Genomic DNA, 17,903 nt, shown 5'->3' on the forward strand with positions numbered 1-17,903 from the left:
AGGCCATTTATATGTCATCATTACACAAATATTCATTTATATGTCTCCAGAAGTTGCTATACGAATAAATATCATTATATTTCTTTTAGAATTTTCTTTGGTCGCCACGTTATTTTAGAGCATTTAAATCATAATCATATATCAATAAGCATCAGAATTTTCTATGGACAAAATGATAGCTTAGATCCGGATCATTACGCTGAAACAAAGCGGGTAAGAATCGTTATTTCAAATCCGGATCCAATTCACTTTGCTACTAAGATGGAGGGAGCCCCCATAACAAACCGCCACCTCTCGACCACTGCTGCGAGCCCTCCTCTTCCCTGCCCTAGAAGCTTACATTGGGAAGCGGCCGGGGGAGAGACGCCGTGGAGAAGGAGGAGGAGGAGAAACGGAGAGATCCAGCCTAAAGGAGTGGTGAATATGGCGCAGTACGGAGAGAGATACGAAGGCAACTGCGATGGGTACAATGGATACGCCGCCGATTCCCCTCAGGCGAAGGGAAACAGTTTCGAGAACTCAGTGGATCCCAGATCTAAGGTGATTTTCTCTCCTACACTCCCTTTTACTGCCAAAGTCTCTGAGATCCTGTTTTCGGATTCCCTGATCCTGCTGTCGGATTCTCGCTTCTACGTTTCTTGATTCCATCGTTAAAATAATATTAGAATAGTGAAGAGAAACAAATCAAATTAAAACAAGCTTATGATCACAAATAAAGGAGTCATAATTGATAAGTACATACTAAACATATAAAAATAACAAAGCATTTCATATTTCACATTGCAGCCAAGAAAACAAAAATCGCAACAAAATATTAATTTCAACAGTTCATAGTCATAGATTTAAATTGAAACTTTACTTTACTTTATCTTTGCGCCAAGGCTCCCCTTATAAATTTAAATTGAAAGAAAAACAATAAGTAAACTAACTAATATATCACTCTTTAAAATAACTAATATACCACTAGACGAAGCGGCCACTTGGTGCAACTGCCAAGACAACCACCTAAACTGCCTTTACAACAATGATATTCTTATGTTTTGCTTTAGTGGTTGATGAATTACACGATGAGAACTTTATCATGGTTGTTTTGCTGTTTGTGATAAAGAGTGCATTTCTTGATGGATCTTAGTTGCTGAATCTGGTCAAGTGACCATGTATCCCAAAAGTTTAAGTTAGGAAAGGATTCAGTTTATAATTTTATCTTTTTGACACTTAACCCTTATGCGCGTTTACACAATTTTTAATAGATTTGTCTAGATCAAAGATGTAGACTGAAACTAAGTTAATTGTATGAATATCATGCATGCGAGCACACAATTTTCAATTGCCGATTTTTGCAGTGTTTAATAAATTATCTTAATCTTGCAAAAAAAATTAGATTAATATGGTTAATGCTTAGCCCAAAATCTTAAATTGCTTGATATCAGGTAACTCTACATATCTGTATTTTTAATATTTGCATTTCAAGTGTTACATCATCCTGTTTTAAATTTTCTGTCTTTATTGTGTATGAATTTCTTAAACGTTCTTTCGATCTCCTATGTTTTTCCTATTGTTTAATCAATCAGTCTTGCTGTTGATTTATGTATTTTAATTCACTTATCAAGGCTTTGAATGTATACTTGATTAGCATTACTCCTCCCAATAGTAAGAGCTACTTGTGTGACATCATTTGGTATCTCTGGAAGTTTCTAATGGCATATAACTTGTTCCTTGCTGCAGTATGATTTTCACGAACATGAAAGAACATCGTCAAGAAGAAAAGACAGCGATATCGAGAGAGTCAGGGAGAAAACTAGGGAGCGTAGCAAGGATAGAGAAAGACCAAGAGAAAGAGAAAAAAACAGGGAGCTTGTTCGAGACAGGGATCTGGATCGTTACCACAGAGAGCACAAGGACAGAAGTGAAAAAAGGGAACGTGGTCGAGATAGATCTGATGACCGTGATCGTCTCCATAGCCGAGACTATGATAGGTAATCAGCTCCTATATTTATGTCTTCTCTGTTCATGAAATTTGTTAGTGGTATCAACTGATCTGTTTGCTTAGGCATACACTCAATAGGGGTTTTCTATTAGGTTATAGGCTTCACCTTAAACCAATGGTATCCTATTCAAATTTTCAATTCAACCATTTTTACTGGAGTGACTCTCCTTGATGTAGACCAAAACTACTCAGGTTGAGTTGATTTTTTAATGGATTAGGTTCATATTATTTGATTTTTCAGAAAAAAATATTAGTCAAACACTTGAACCTATTAAATATGACAGGTGAAGATTGGGTAAAAATTATAAATAATTCTACTGAACTTGTTTGTGTTATGTTATGTTTAGCAGGATTAGGTCATGCTTTTATGGCCTGCGTTGGGATCCAATAGAAGAAAGTTCAAGTTTTGATAGCATATAGATTTAACCTGATACCATAAAACCTGTTGTTTGTCCTAATTGATTTTTCACTCCTTTTGAATACCTTGCTGTCTATACTATGATTTCATTACATATTAGTTCTACCACTTGGAAGTTGTGCAATGGTAAGATTGATGTAATTCCATTAAAATCCTTGCATTAGTTGGAGCTTCATATTTATGGGTCTGTCTGATTTCAGTTTGTTCATTATTGAGGTTAAGCTGCATAATACTATAAGATTACTAAAAGTTGTTTTTGAGTGACTTTGTGGGATTAACTTTGGGTTTTGCATTTTATATCTTCATGACCATTTCAGGCATAAAGATTATGAGAGAGACAGAGATGGGCATCGTAGATATCGATTGCGATCTCTGTCAAAAAGCAGATCTACTAGGAGATCAAGATCTCGTTCACTATCAACGAGGTAAGTAGTGCATCAAATTTGCACTGTTTATTTTATTATTATTTTTTTGTTTATTGTTAGGTGAACATGCCAGGATGCATGCTATAATATGCATCTTTGTCTGATGTTGATACATAATGCACTGATCAAAATTTTCTGACTTCTGTGTAAAATTATTTGTAACTTTTAATAAGAATTAGTAGTTTGATTAACTCATCATGCTAACAATTAAAAACTGTGAAGCTCTATCGATGTTATTCTTTATTTTATTTAATATCTTGATTAATTGATCTCCCAAATAACAGCAAACGCATCAGTGGTTTTGACATTACCCCACCAGCTGCTTCTCTTCTACCTGATGCAACTGCTGCAGGTATATGTATTGCATGAATTTATGCATGTTATTTCTGCCGCATTGCTTATTCCATATTTAGCAGAAAAATTTATTACTTAAGATGATGCCATTTTAATCTTTAATCAGTAGAAAGTGTTTCTTTGGAACTAAGGTCCATATATTTTTCACATTTTTTTGCATTTTCTTTTCTTATTTAACTTAGTTCTCAAACTGAGAATGCTTTTGGTTGTCTCTTGTCTTTGTGTTTTGTTTTGTTTTGTATATGTATGTTGTATAAGAAGGCAAATTTGGGCCACTAGTCCCCCTAAGCTGCCAAGGGTGTGAGCGGACTCTATAGCTTTTATAGTCAAGGAGGAACAATGCACTGGTTTGGTGGATCTTGCTCATCTTCAACTGGCAATTATCTACTTTTTGCTAGTTTTATGTATGTTATCTCCAACATATTAAAATGATATAATTTTTTTTTGTGATGATTCTGTTACAGAATCCAGATCAAATCTTGTACGTGCGAGGGCATAAAAGATTGATGCTGCATATATATTCTCTTGTACTTATTCTAATGCACTTATCATTACATGGTAGAAACTCAGTTTCTCTACACAGGTCAACTCTCTGGAGCCACTCCAGTCATTCCTGGAATCTTCCCAAACATGTTTCCTTTGGCAGCTGGACAGGTGCTCAGCTTAGTTCTTGCTTGGTTTGAATGTTTTGAGCTTTTAGGTTTTCTCTAGGTTTTGAGTTTTTAATTTGTTGATAATGTCCTGTTAGATTCCAACTTTCCCTATGATGCCAGTGCAAGCCATGACTCAGCAGGCATGGATATCCACTATCCACTGTGTTGTATCATCATTTGATTTGTTTGTCTCATATACTTCGAATATCACTTTTTTCTTTTGTAGGCTACTCGTCATGCTCGCCGTGTATATGTTGGAGGCCTTCCTCCATCTGCTAATGAGCAGGTTATTGTCCTTATCTTATCCTCATGTTTCATGGAAAGATCCTTTTGATTTCATTTTCTATTTGGAATCTTATTTTTTTTCCTTGAAGCATCTTCATGCAAATTCATGGGTGCTCTCTTTCTTTAAACTGCCAAGTTTTAAACATATTGTGCAAAATAACTAATATGTCATGTATAGGGTAATGAATCGCATTTTGTTAAACTAATAAGTAATTGAATTGAAAGGAAAATGAGATTGGCCTAATTATAATTTCCAATTCTAATCTGTTCTCCTTTTAAATAGAGTTGTATGAGTAGACATCTAGAACACAACATAACATCTTATGAGCAATACTTCAACTACATATTTTCCATTCCAGTGGCTATTTTGAATCTAAATTAGCATTTCAAATATAATATAGTGTGCCTGAATTACTATGCGATGCAAATAAAAGGAGAAAGCATAACTGGTAGCTCAGCAATCTTTTCTGGATGTTGTGAGAGTTTGTATCACTTTATCTGGTCGGAGACAAAGGCATGTATCATCCAATAGGTGTAAAAGGTTTACCTGTGTTAATTCTTTGAAAGCTACATTTTTTTATAATTTCTAAACTCTATATCTAACACTCTTAACATTATTAGTCAGTGTTTATTAGTTAAGCATTTCCCAAGTTTGGCTTTATAATTTATAAGTTACCTATTATTTTGATTGACCTTGTATGATAAATCAGCCTTGATTTATCTTGCAGTGATTTAATGTGTTTGGAATCACTCAATTGAGGTGTTTGAGTCACTGTTGAAGGCTGGTGATCGTAAATCTTCCTTTGAGTTATTTATTATAAAATTTTTGGATAAAATATCCTCATTTCTTGCAATCACTTTTAGTCCTTTATGACATGCCATGGAAAGGGTACCAAATTATCCATGATCTTTGATGGAAAATTACTACAACCTTCAGAGATCGCCATTGTATTTGTCACCTTTACCAAACAAGTGAACAACATCTATCTTTATGTTGGATTTCACGGCTGGTAATTATAAAATCATCTCAATCTATTACAACTCTTTAAAAAAAAATATGCAAATGGTAACTATTGTTATAGAAAATTATGCTGGATAACTCTCTCCCTTCGTGTGTCATATGATTAAGATGTTTGTAGTTCTATGTGATCTATAATATGATTAGATGCTGATGGTTCTTGTTCTCGCTTATCTTTTTTTTGCAGTCAGTTGCAATTTTCTTTAGCCAGGTTATGTTTGCTATTGGAGGGAACACAGCTGGTCCAGGTTAGTGTTTGTAACTAATTTTTGTAACTTAAGGAACTCTTGATTTATGAGATTGGATCTGATTTTTCTCTGGTTTTTAGGTGATGCCGTTGTCAATGTGTATATCAACCACGAGAAGAAATTTGCATTTGTAGAAATGAGGTCTGTTGAAGAAGCGAGCAATGCAATGGCATTGGATGGCATTATTTTTGAGGTTTGAGTTTTTTTAACTTTAAGATTTTGTGTTGCAACTTTTGTATTATACCTATGACTTTAAAATGAGGCCTATGTCTTTCAGGGTGCCCCAGTGAAGGTCAGAAGGCCAAGTGATTATAACCCTTCCCTTGCAGCTGCACTTGGTCCAAGCCAACCTAATCCTAATCTTAATCTTGCTGCAGTAGGACTGACACCTGGCTCTGCTGGTGGACTTGAGGGACCTGATCGCATTTTTGTAGGAGGACTTCCATACTATTTCACGGAAGTGCAAGTTAGAGAATTGCTTGAGTCCTTTGGGCCTCTCCGTGGTTTTGATCTTGTGAAGGACAGGGAAACTGGCAATTCAAAAGGATATGCATTCTGTGTCTACCAAGACTTATCTGTCACTGATATTGCATGTGCAGCTCTTAATGGTATCAAAATGGGTGATAAAACCCTTACTGTAAGGCGTGCTAACCAAGGTACTGTGCAGCCAAGACCAGAACACGAAAGTGTACTGCTACAAGCACAACAACAAGTGGCATTGCAGGTTGGTGCAAAATGATTAAACATTTGATGGTGTATAATTTATCAGTCTTATCATTTGGTTCATAGTATAGAGATTTGGACGATTGCCCTAAAAATGCCCCTAATATCCCTAATATTATTATATTAATTATTGCCCCGTTCAAACCCTTTTTTCATTTAACATTCCACGGAGGCCTCTCATTCTGAAAATATCAATAACCCTCTAGAAATAAGAGAAAAAAAATTAAATCTAAAAAATTTGGTTGTGTGAGGTTGCCATTAGTCTCAAATGCCTTGTTGAAGCATCAATCTGCCAAGCAACAGTCCTGAATGGTTAGAAAAGAGTGAATGGGCATAAAGGAAGGAAAAATCTAAAGAAAATGTGACATATCTTATAGTTATTTAGGATATTGACATGATTTCCAAGAGTTATATAATATGTTTTGTTACTTAAATACGTTTTCACTAAAACTTAGTTGAGTTTGCAAAAACAAGAAAAAAAAAATTCTAAATTATCAATGTGTCATGGAAAAAATTCTAATTTAGATTTTCCATACACCTTTTTGACAGAATGCTATTAAGTGATAGTTTGCTATGCTGGTTCAATCTAGTGTTTATATTGGTCTATATTCTACTATTTTTAGAGGAAACTTGAAGGATCAAATAAATTATCTTAAAATTTAGTGTTTGTTTATTTATTTGTTTGCATTGGTTAAATATTTGCTATTAGTTTCGTTTTGTCATGGTCTACTATGAGATGATATTTGTAGATGACAGTTAAGCAATTTATCATGCATGCCTCTCTTATTTTGTACATTTTGACAAAGTAGTTCAACAACATCATGGAGTTTTCAACTGAAACATTTGAGTATGTGTTGACAGTGTTTAATTTCTGAGTTCCCGTTTTGAAAGTAGAGTTAATATCATCTTTCCAAATGCAGAAACTTGTTTACCAGGTTGGATCTCTTCCTACAAAGGTGATATGCTTAACTCATGTGCTTGCTCCAGATGAACTTGGAAACGACGATGAATATGAATACATAATGGAAGACATGAGGGTAGAAGGTGGAAAATACGGTAATAATTAAATAAATGTTCTTTATAATTGATGGCATTTTCTGCCTCACCAAGTCCCTGTTACCTTTTCTTTTTACTAGTAGTTGATACTCTTATTAAAATAATCAAAGGTAATAAAAGAAAAAGTCACTGGTTGTTTGGATGCATTAACTATTTATCAATATAATTTATGTTTATATATCTATTATGAATTATATTAAAATAATAGGCAGAAGAAATGCCAGGTTGCTAACCAGAGGAAAAAATAAAACTTATATCCTTAAAGGCCATAACAAACAGAATATTAGAGAAAAATCAAACCTCTTGTGAAAAAGGGCGATAACAAAAATCTGCTTTTTATATACAGCAAAAGACCAAAATGTTCATGTTCTTCACATCCCTTTTGCATCCTCAATATCAACAATGCTCTGGAAATTGCTTCTTAGAGATGGATTTCCAAATCAAGGGCTCAGGTGTATCCTTAAGTAGATGTATTCCGTAGTTGGGCTCCTTGCCAAGGTCATCTAGTCTCAGCGTGTTGTTTAATTTTGGTCTTATAACTAAATAAAGTAAAGCAATAAAGCTGGAGAGTAATCATTGTCTCTATCCATATGACAAGTATGGGAGCAACAGATGAATTAGAGGTCTGTAGGAGTTGCTTAGTGAGGTAAGAGGAATCATTGACTTTATTGACATGGAAAGTTGGAGAACAACCAACGGCTTGGATTTATGTGGTATCAGTGGGATGAGGACAGCTCGGGATTAAAAATGATCATCAGAATTTGTTGGCACGCCAATGAAAGCTGTCAAATGATAGGACTTCTGGCATAAAACTTGGCATATAGTATTACATGCGGCATAAGAAATTTGATAGACATCATAATTGAAAATTCTCAACACAAAATCCCTGGTAGGACTTGGGACTGATTTATTGCTAATTTACATGAGAACCAGTCCATCTTTGTTCTTTGTTGAAGATGCATTTTAGTGCTTTCTTGAATTTTCTTTTTCGCCTTAATAACCATTCCATTTTTTTTACTTGCAGGTAAGTTGGTCAACGTTGTAATCCCACGTCCTGGACAAAATGGAGAACCAACCCCTGGCGTTGGAAAGGTCAGACTGTTTATTGTGAATTTCTTTATCACTCCTATCAAGCAACATGGGCAAATGTCAAGTATGACCATATACCTCTATACCTGTCACAATATTTGTTAGAACTAGATTTTAAGTCCCATGTAGAAATCATTTACCAATATCTTTATATCTAGGCCTACCTAGTGATTTATATGCTGGCATCTGTCGCATACGGCTATTGCACACTACACAATGTTGCAGATGTCTACAAATGCAAAATGATTTTTATTCGTTTTGATATTTCTAAAAAATATATGTATGATACTTTACAACGCTCCATAGAATCGTCTATGGCCTGTGTACCTGCATGAACCTCCCTTCATATCCGTGGGGCCGGCACTAGGGGGGCCGCTAAGGTAGCGGATCTACCTTTTTTATATATACTTAACTTTTTTAGAATTTACAATGTTTGTTAATGAACTAAAATGTTGCAATATTTGAATTCATTTAGTGCAGCTATTACATTCCCTTGTACCAGTTAAGCAATATGTCGTCTTTTTTGATCAGGTATTTTTGGAGTATGAGGATGTTGATGGGTCTGCCAAAGCCAGGCAAGGATTGCATGGAAGAAAATTTGGGGAAAATCAAGTTGCCGCAGTCTTTTATTCCGAGAACAAGTTTGCCGAAGGTAACTATGATGACTAAGTATCATTGACTGTGGTCCGCAAAGCAGTTACATCCCCAGTACCATTGTGTAATGCTGTAATATATATATGAGTTCTAGACGCTCCAAATATAATAGCTTAGATTCATTGTGGTAATAAGCCCAGAGAGGAGATACGATGCAATATTCTAGCCTATCAGACACCTAATTAGTGAAACTTTAATCAATAGATGTTACCTGTGTCGTTCTTAAGGTTGGTTGGCTTGTGATTCTTTCTCGCCTGTTATGTTTAGGTTATCATGATTAGCTATTATACACAAGCCATTAGTAATTATTTTGTGAGTTCTAAAATGACTATCGAACTGACTGGTCAAAAATATTTTTGGGAGGTGGGATCCTCTAGTTCACAAATGCTGGACCAGCTTTTGTATTGGTGGGAGGCGATGACCTCCACCTGTTTATGGAGGCCATGGCCTCCCACCAATCCGCCTACTATGGTCTAGGAGTGGACTAGGATAGACGGTCCAGAAGATCCTTGCCTGAGGATGGATCCTTTGGTTTGTAATTTTGTGGATTAGAGGAGGGTCCATTGTATGAACTGGTCCATTTTGATGAACCTTGTTAAACAGATGAGATTTATCATAATTCACCAATCAAAAGTAGTGGACCATTCTCTGATATGTAAATTGTGGACTAGAGGATTCTGCCTGCTATTTTTGAGTGTTTCTGTAAATGCCATATTCGGGAAAATAAACTGGTGTCTTCTCAGAACACAAGGCAAAATAAATTATTTTGCTTCTTCAGAACTTTAAATTTAGCTACCAGAATCAACTTCTCGCATGGAGCTTCAATCCAATCAGTCACAAAATTTTGGTTTGAAAATGTACCCTCGTGTGTATCGTGAACTGTTAAGCTTTTGTTACTCGATGCTAACTCTTGTTGAATGCAAAAGAGACTGTAAGCTAGCAAATGTTCTTGCTCTAGCTTCTATCGTCCGCGAATTTGATTTGCTCCCAGCATGCGCGGCATTAATTGGACATAACACACGCCAACATTAGCATGAGCAAGAGACAACACGATATCATGTGCAGTTTTGCGAATTTGAGTTTCAGCCGGTTGAGTTTTAAATCATTCGTATAAAATCATAAATATTTATAAAAATTAATTTATAATTTACTTGTAGACTTTATTTAAATTTTTAAATAAATTGTGTCACATAATCAGTCTATTACTCTATAATCCATTTATAAACACGTCTTATAAAATTTTGACTCTATTAGACGGATCAAATTCAGAGTGGGATTAAACATACTGCGGGCTAATTAGACGCTTTGTTTTTTGGGTGAACCTTTCGTTGGTTGGAGATGTGTACGCCGTAGTTTTTTGTCTATAGAACTTGAAAAATCAACTCCACCCAAATCTCACGTTGGTTTACTTTTTCGTCTGCCCGCCCTTCGATGACGGTCAATATGAGGTGTGTACACTGTAGTTTTTTGTTTATAGAACTTGAAAAATCAACTCCACCCAAATCTCACGTTGGTTTAACTTTTCGTCTGCCCGCCCTTTGACGACGGTCAATATGAATTGGGCAAAATACAAAGACACCTCCCGGAGGCTAAATTCATGTAACGATTAACAAACAAATATAAACTTTTTAGAGACCAGAGTTTCAAGGGACAAAAAAAATGAAAAATGAAACCAGTGAGGTTGGTCACATGTTTTCTGATTTTTATGTCTTGTGATATGTCGGGAAAATTAAAACTATTGAATTTATTTTGACGGTGAATAGAAAATTTCTATGGGATCGGATGACATTCTCAAAATTAATTTGCCCAAAGGACTAGAAACATATGTTAACAAAAAAAATAAAAATAAAGGAAAAATTAAACTGGTGAAGCTTATTTAGGTAGCAATATTCCGTAAGAAACCCTGCTATCGACCTCAGATTTATGTTTTTTTTTTGTGTGTGTGTTTTTTTTGGCTTTGAGGTTTATATTGCATATCTAGCCTACTGTATCTTATGCTACAAGCTTTAGCTGATGATTTATTATTTTCTCTTAAAAAAAAATGTTGTCTCTTTAATTTAGTTTTTTCACCCTGATTGTTGTATATAATATGTTCTTTATACCATTTTCTTTAAAACTAATATCCTACATAAAACTACAATCTACGATGTGACAGAAGTTAACGTCGAAAGAAAAAATAATGGTCAACATAATTCGATACAATTTCGGAACAAATGACAAAATTAAAAATAAATGAAAACCCTAATGGAGAAAAACAAGTGTAGAATTGATAAGCGAAGAAAAAACAGTTAACTGACTTAGCTCTCTGAACGAGGAAGCTCGATATCATCCTTATCAATACCACTTTTCTTGCCCAAAAGTATCGTGTCTTCCTCTTCCGATGTGTTCTCGATCCCGATATCTGACGCCAGCTTAACTTTTTTCTCATGTTCCACTGCCCAACTGTAAAACAGCATGCCGAGCACCGCAAGTAACATCCCCAGAATGTTCTTCAGGGTCAGAGCTGAGTCAAAGAGCAGCCATCCGAGAATCAACACGCACACAGTTTTCATGTGCCCTAAGACCTGGAATGACGTTGCAGAGAATCGACCAATGCAGAGGTATTGACTGGTATTGCAGAAGACAGCCAGGATACATGAAACAAGTATGAAAAGCTGTAGAACAGTAAACTTAAAAAGGTTAACTCTGCGAGGGATTCATGGAAATTGTTCATATGCAATGTCTTATCTAGGTTAATGTCTGTAATAGTTAATCCACTTTTATAAGTTCTGTTGAAAAGGCAAGTCATTTTGTTGGTTCAACAAAGTTTGGTAAATGATATCATTGATATCCAAAGTTGCATATATTAAGGACTTAAGGCATGGTATTGGTATTAGTGGTTCATAACATAGCAACCACCACTCACTAACAAGTTCCCACTTCCTATTGATGTTCATTCTCATGGTGTATAATCTCAAACTACTTATAGTGCCAATAAATGTTGATTACCGTGTTAACAAATCTCTGTCAAGCATAGATGAACTCAGCAAAAACACTCTTACATTTAAAAAAAAAAATGAGCATAATGTTTTTAGTCCGTCCTTCCTATTTGAGTTGTATAAGGTGTAAAATATTTAGTGTCAAATGGGGAATGAATCTATAGCCAAATTAGATTGGACTTGGCTAGACAGGCCATCATCTAACAATCTATAACATAATAATTCCTAGTTCTCCAATCGTTCTTAATTTATTTTCTGACCTTCATGATTTGCTTCTCTTTAAAGGTACACTTTGTTTGTTGACCACAAGCCACTCTTCGATCTAATCTCATTAATAGATAAGTTTCAGGTACATGAAATTCAAGGCACTAAAACTGGTGAAGTATACAGTATCATATAATTATTTGTTTATTATTGTTATCATTAAAATTACTATTTCTGCTAAATTAGCAAAGTCGCCATAATGTGCTAGGAAAATAAAAAAGTTCCTGAATAATCAGTTATAATTATAACGTGAGCATACATTTATTTAACAGTATGTGCTACCTTTATTCAACATGTCCTAGATACTGAATCATATGTCGGTTTAGACTTCATTGATCTTTTGTTGTTTCAATGCAAATTTTTCATACCTCAGTTTGAGCAATTTCAACACAGAACTTGAAGCTAAGGAAAATAATTGTAATTGAGCATTTTTCAGTTAAAAAAAAAAAGACATTTTGTATTTTTTGAACTTACTAATGCTCCAACAGAATAATGGTACTTGAAGATCGAGTGACCATTTAGATAGTAATCTGCAAATGGACCAGAGAGGAGAAGAGAGAGAGCCTGAATTGGTGCAGTTTTACTTAGAAGCTCAAAAGAACCAATGTCATATTTTTTCTGAAATGACCCAATTGTCTGAAAAAAAAAATCTCTAATCAGACGGTTAGTAGTAACAAAATTAGCAAATTTGCAATTATAACTCAAACTAATCCATTTTCGTATAGTCAACCCCACCTAGTGGGATAAGGCTTGGTTGTTGTTATTGTAGTAATATCTCAACATAATCCATTGCTCCCTACAATCGGTCAATCACATTCTAAAAACTATTATCAGAATTTTAGATTATCATGTTGCTATCAAGTTACATTCTAAAAACTATTATCAGAATTTTAAATTATCATGTTGCTATTTAACTTGATAGCAAACGGGGATGTTCTTGAAAATGCCCTTGAATTATTCAATATGAAACCATATTATTGAACAGAAAATTCAATGGCACCCTCATGGTACCTTTACATCCCAAATGTAGCATAACATAACTAGATGATCTTTTTTGCAACTAATGATGGAGTTTCTCTGTTCATCAAGAGTAATAACTTACTTATCATTACCCTTTGTACATAAGAAACTGGATAATGTGAAGTAAAACTTTCAAAAAACAAGACCGAGATTCAAAAACTAAATGCTGAGCATTGCGGATATCTGTACAAATTTCCATCCATCAGAAGATATTTTAATAGAAAAATAAATTTTAAAAATGCATAGCATCGATGAGTAACTTATTTTAAAAATAAGTATATAGATGCTCACAATCTGCTGCAATGATGTGCAGAATACTGCTACACAGGCACAAACCAAGCCCTTCACTTTGATCTCTACATCAGTGACTGTACAGATACCAACACCCAATGCCACAACTGTAACAGCCACTATCACCCTAGACGAGTAGTGCGTACTATGCAAGAAAAATTCCATGAAGCATACCACTGGTATTATGCTCAACTTAGATATCTGCACATTTTGGAGTCCAAGCTGAGACAGATTTGTATAACAAGCTATAGATAATCCCTTTTAAAGGTGCAAACAAATTTACCTGATAAAATCCAACGGAATTCAACATGAGGCTAAGATTCATCCCAGTAATTGACATATTAGCAACAATGGAGAACCACAAGAGCTCCCATAAAGGGACATGCTTGGAGGTCGATAACCCTGTTACATTTGAAATCCAACCAACAAGGGCCGTCACAATAAAGTGGAACCCCGTTAGAGTGGTTGCTGCAAAATTCCAGAGTAACATCAGTAAATTCAACTAGAGTTGGAAGTCTTAACCTAATATCCGATTGTACAAATGATGCACTTCTATTTGCAGCATGTAGATAATGTTAGGCCTTTTGTAATTTTTATAAGAATGTTAAATATTTACCATAATTAGTACAACACAAAGATGAATTAGCATGTTGTTTCTACATAAAGCACACTAAGAATATATGCTTTAGAGAATTGAACACTGTTTTACACATCAACGACTGTTGTAAGTGTATGGTCCATTTGTATGACTTACCAGAACTCCACATTGAATCTCCTAATGAATAAATCACAAACTATGTGTGATTCCTCACTTATCATTGTTGCATAGTCTTCGGATCTAGAGTCAGTTTTTAATTCCCAAAACAACCAATATAATTAAACTAGAACTGACATTAGAAACCATTTTATTGATTTTTGAAACTCCAAATTCACCACTATTCACTTCAATCTATGGTGTTGTCAAAACTAAAAATCCAATATGCAAAAATTCTCAAGTCCTGCTAACTGTTTTCCCACTATCGAGAAACAAAAGACTAGCAAAGTTGGCGATGTCACAGACCTCTAGATCCGAAGCAAGTTCAACTCACCAAAGGAACTATCAAAATCTTGATCTTACTAGCATGTGGCTCGCCTTTCAAGCCGTAATAACTCAAATCCTCAAAAAAATATATTTAATTTTTCTGAATTTATCAAACAACCTCAAGAGTATCATAGATCTGATATCGCATATTCAACTTGGAAAATTTCACAAAAAACTTCCATGTGTTTCGAATTCGACACAAAGCTCTAGAATCTAGATCATTAGCAGAACACTTGACGTCACCTTTAATTTAAAAGACACGAATCGAAATGACAAAATCAAATTCCGATTCTAACACAAAAGAAGCTTATAAACACAACACTTATACTCAAATTTCTCATCATTGTTCCAAGAACTCCGTCGAGACATCAGCATTCTTCCTCTCTCGATTAAGAAATTAAATTTTAACATTCAAAAGAAGTATTAAATCACGACGAAGGGAAACAAGGAAAAACAATCTGGTAGGGGAATGGAAAACGAGTACCGAAGGAGAAAGCATAGCCATTGTCAGACATGAGCTGCTTGTTGGCCATGATAAGGCCGACGGCGCTGACCACGTTCATCGCCCAAGCCCCCGCATCCGACACCATGGGCTTCTTCTTCCCCGCATCCATTGCTACTCCTCAACGGAGATGAGGAAGAGGAAGAGCGATGGAGAGAACAAGCACTGTGACGAGCAACCGGCGAAGTCAGGGATTAAACCATCTCGAATTCTCGATCGCAACTTTGTTCACGATACGAGTCACGACGGGATGATGTGATATGGGGACTTGGGAGTCGTTCAGTGCGACTCGCTTTATTACTGGGTGACAATTGGAATTTTTGGCATCATTTTAAGAAAGTAATAGCACGGGATTTGCTGTGCCAACTCAGGACAGGAGAGCAAATACTGGCAACCCGTTGGCTCCAGTCGCATTGGAAGTGGACGGAGCCGTGAACCGTGTCCCAAGTAGGAAGCCAGACGTCAAATCACCGACACTGTTAGGAAAATTGTCGTTGTACCATTAATTTATTGCTAAATATATCTTAAACTAATCGCTTTTAATGAATCCTTATCTAATCCGAAGAAATCTGTCTTTTTCTATAAACATTTTTAGCATTCTTAGAAAGGTATTCGCCCCGAATGAAATATTTATTATTTTATGAAATAATTATCAACATCTTCATAATTTAGATATAAAATGTATTCTTAATTCACCAATTGACGCCTAACGCCCTTGTTCCAACGTCCTTTTCGGCCTTGTCGCGGGCATGGTTCCACAATGAGTGGCAATAATTCCATAAAAGCCGTTGATTTTATTGAAGAATCCAAAGCGGCCTTCGACATTAACAAACTCGACCCCCTTTCAAGCGTCAGCACTCGCGGAGGGTCCAGATTCTCCCGTCCGAGTCCCATCAATGCATCTTGACCGTCCGATTCAATCAGTTTTCATCGTTGGATTCGACGCACTGCCGGCGGCGTCTTCTCCCGCGACATTAATTAAAAAGGCGCGAATCTTCCCTCTAGAAACAGCAAGTGTCGTTGCTCTCTTCTTATCTCGGCGACGACGACGAGGAAGAGGAGGATGAGCTACTACAACCAGCAGCCACCATCCGTCGGCGTCCCGCCGCCACAAGGTGACGATGGCAATGAGTTGTTTGGTGGTTCGAGAACCTGTCCTAACGGTGTTCGTTGTTTTGACTGAATGAAAATTGGTGATAGGATATCCGGCAGAAGGGCACGCCGCCAATGACGCCTATCCGCCGCCTGGGTACGGCGGCTACGCCTACCCTCCTCCTCAGCAAGGGTATCCGCCGGCCGGCTACCCTCCTCCACAGGGCTACCCGCCGGCAGCCTACGCCACCGAGCCACCGCCCCAGCAGCAGAAGCAGCAAAGCAGTAGCCCTTCCTTCGTCGAGGGATGGTGAGACGGAAATTAAAATACCTTTTTAAAAGTTAATTATATAGAGACGTTTTGAAGCAAGTAATTTTGGTTGGATAAAACTAATAAGAATTAAGAAAGAATAATAATTCTGCCAAAAACAATTATTCTTCTTCTTCGAAATCAAACGTATTGTCTGTTCTTAACGCTTTCGACATGGCAGCTTGGCGGTTCTCTGTTGCTGCTGCGTTTTGGAGGCTTGCTTTTGACATGGGGATTTGAGCTTGGCATCTTGTTTGATCTACTTCTCCTTCAGTTGTTGTTTGTGCCTCTTCTCTGTCTTTGTTTTGCTTTTGTTGTGTTGCGTTGTGTGATGTTTACTGTGTGGTATTTTGTGTTGATTCAATTTGTTATCAAAGGGCTGAAAAGATTTGATACAAACAATCGAGACAGAGATAAATCTATGCGATTTGGTAGTTTAATTTGGTGGCAATTGTTTGACATTTACCTAAAAGAATTGTATTAATTTAATTCAGATGAGAAGTAGATTTATAAGAATTAATGAAAAATATTAGAAAATATTTATTTTTTTCCGATGAATAGGTAAATGATGTTGATGCGGTTAACACTAATAGTCTAATTCAAGTTTTGATGAATGACAAATTAGGTTAAGTTAGGTTTGTTGTTATCTAACACTCTGACTGAGTGTGCAGGCGAAGTCCAGACAAGTCGACGGGCTGACCGGATGTTTGGCACGAAGTCCAAATGGGTCGACGGGCTGACCGGACATTTGGCACAAAGTCCAAGCGGGTCGACGGGTTAACCGGACGCTTAGCGAGAAGTCCAACTAGGTCGATGGGCTAACCGGATAGCTGGCGAGAAGTCCAGACGGGTCGAAGGGCTGATCGGACGTCTGACAGGTGAGTAAAGGTAAGTCACTAGAAGGGAGTGACTCTGAGGACGCGTTCCCGGGAAGGGAACATTAGACGTCGATCCGGCTTAGATCCATTTCGGATATCTAAGTCGAGATCGTGACTAGATTCCGGTCTCGGAAAGACAGAATCTAAGTCATACTCTTTATGTTGAACTTATAAACTGTGCTACCACTTTGTTTTGCAGGATACACATTATATATTTGCTTCGGACTAACCTTGTCTTGCAGGAGAAGGACTTTCTGGAGAAAGGAGGTCCGGGCGCCCGGAGGCAAACTTTATCCAAGACGCGGTGTCGACATGTGGAGATCGCTGGTTGGGACTGCTACGTCACACTAGGGCGCCCGGAAGGGATCCCGGGCACCCCGAGCCTCCTATATAAGGAGGGTCAAAGGCGGAGCTCAGAACAACAACTCAGAACTGAAGAACTGCTCTCTTGTGCTCCTGCAACGCCGTGATCTCCGACAAGTTTTCTTTCTCTGCTCGATTTCTTTTTATTGTCGATATTTATTTTTCTAGCATTCCTGTACTTAACTGTTTGTAATCGAATATTCGAATTGCTAGT

The 17,903-nt window shown here is 36.6% G+C and overlaps 3 protein-coding genes across 8 annotated transcripts; 2 read left to right on the top strand and 1 right to left on the bottom strand.

The window, feature by feature from the left end:
* The first annotated feature begins 242 nt into the window (after nucleotides 1-242).
* On the top strand, nucleotides 243-9,136 carry LOC121975260 (splicing factor U2af large subunit B-like). 6 transcript variants are annotated; one of them, XM_042526810.1, is made up of 13 exons: nucleotides 243-540; nucleotides 1,726-1,976; nucleotides 2,723-2,830; nucleotides 3,115-3,182; nucleotides 3,747-3,838; nucleotides 3,933-3,977; nucleotides 4,064-4,123; nucleotides 5,328-5,388; nucleotides 5,469-5,581; nucleotides 5,666-6,112; nucleotides 7,032-7,167; nucleotides 8,192-8,259; nucleotides 8,788-9,136. In XM_042526810.1, exons 1-13 carry the CDS (start codon nucleotides 262-264, stop codon nucleotides 8,923-8,925), a joined length of 1,866 nt encoding a protein of 621 aa, XP_042382744.1. In that variant the 5' UTR covers nucleotides 243-261; the 3' UTR covers nucleotides 8,926-9,136. The 6 variants fall into 6 exon arrangements, with proteins under 6 accessions (XP_042382744.1, XP_042382754.1, XP_042382762.1 ...); XM_042526820.1 differs by having other exon boundaries at nucleotides 3,768-3,838; XM_042526828.1 differs by lacking the exons at nucleotides 243-540; nucleotides 1,726-1,976; nucleotides 2,723-2,830; nucleotides 3,115-3,182 and adding an exon at nucleotides 3,207-3,560 and having other exon boundaries at nucleotides 3,649-3,838.
* Nucleotides 9,137-11,052: 1,916 nt separating this feature from the next.
* Nucleotides 11,053-15,306, bottom strand: LOC121975290 (UDP-rhamnose/UDP-galactose transporter 2-like). Its single transcript, XM_042526864.1, has 5 exons — nucleotides 15,029-15,306; nucleotides 13,747-13,931; nucleotides 13,464-13,664; nucleotides 12,627-12,788; nucleotides 11,053-11,564 (listed from the first exon to the last, which is right to left on the bottom strand). The coding sequence occupies exons 1-5, from the start codon at nucleotides 15,156-15,158 to the stop codon at nucleotides 11,208-11,210; spliced, it is 1,035 nt and encodes a 344-aa protein (XP_042382798.1). The 5' UTR covers nucleotides 15,159-15,306; the 3' UTR covers nucleotides 11,053-11,207.
* A 568-nt stretch (nucleotides 15,307-15,874) lies between these two features.
* Nucleotides 15,875-17,119, top strand: LOC121975300 (cysteine-rich and transmembrane domain-containing protein WIH2-like). The gene is made up of 3 exons (XM_042526874.1): nucleotides 15,875-16,161; nucleotides 16,247-16,448; nucleotides 16,630-17,119. The coding sequence occupies exons 1-3, from the start codon at nucleotides 16,110-16,112 to the stop codon at nucleotides 16,673-16,675; spliced, it is 300 nt and encodes a 99-aa protein (XP_042382808.1). The 5' UTR covers nucleotides 15,875-16,109; the 3' UTR covers nucleotides 16,676-17,119.
* Nucleotides 17,120-17,903: the final 784 nt, after the last annotated feature.

This window comes from Zingiber officinale, chromosome 1B, assembly GCF_018446385.1.
Source record: "Zingiber officinale cultivar Zhangliang chromosome 1B, Zo_v1.1, whole genome shotgun sequence".
Classification (NCBI taxonomy): Eukaryota; Viridiplantae; Streptophyta; class Magnoliopsida; order Zingiberales; family Zingiberaceae; genus Zingiber; species Zingiber officinale.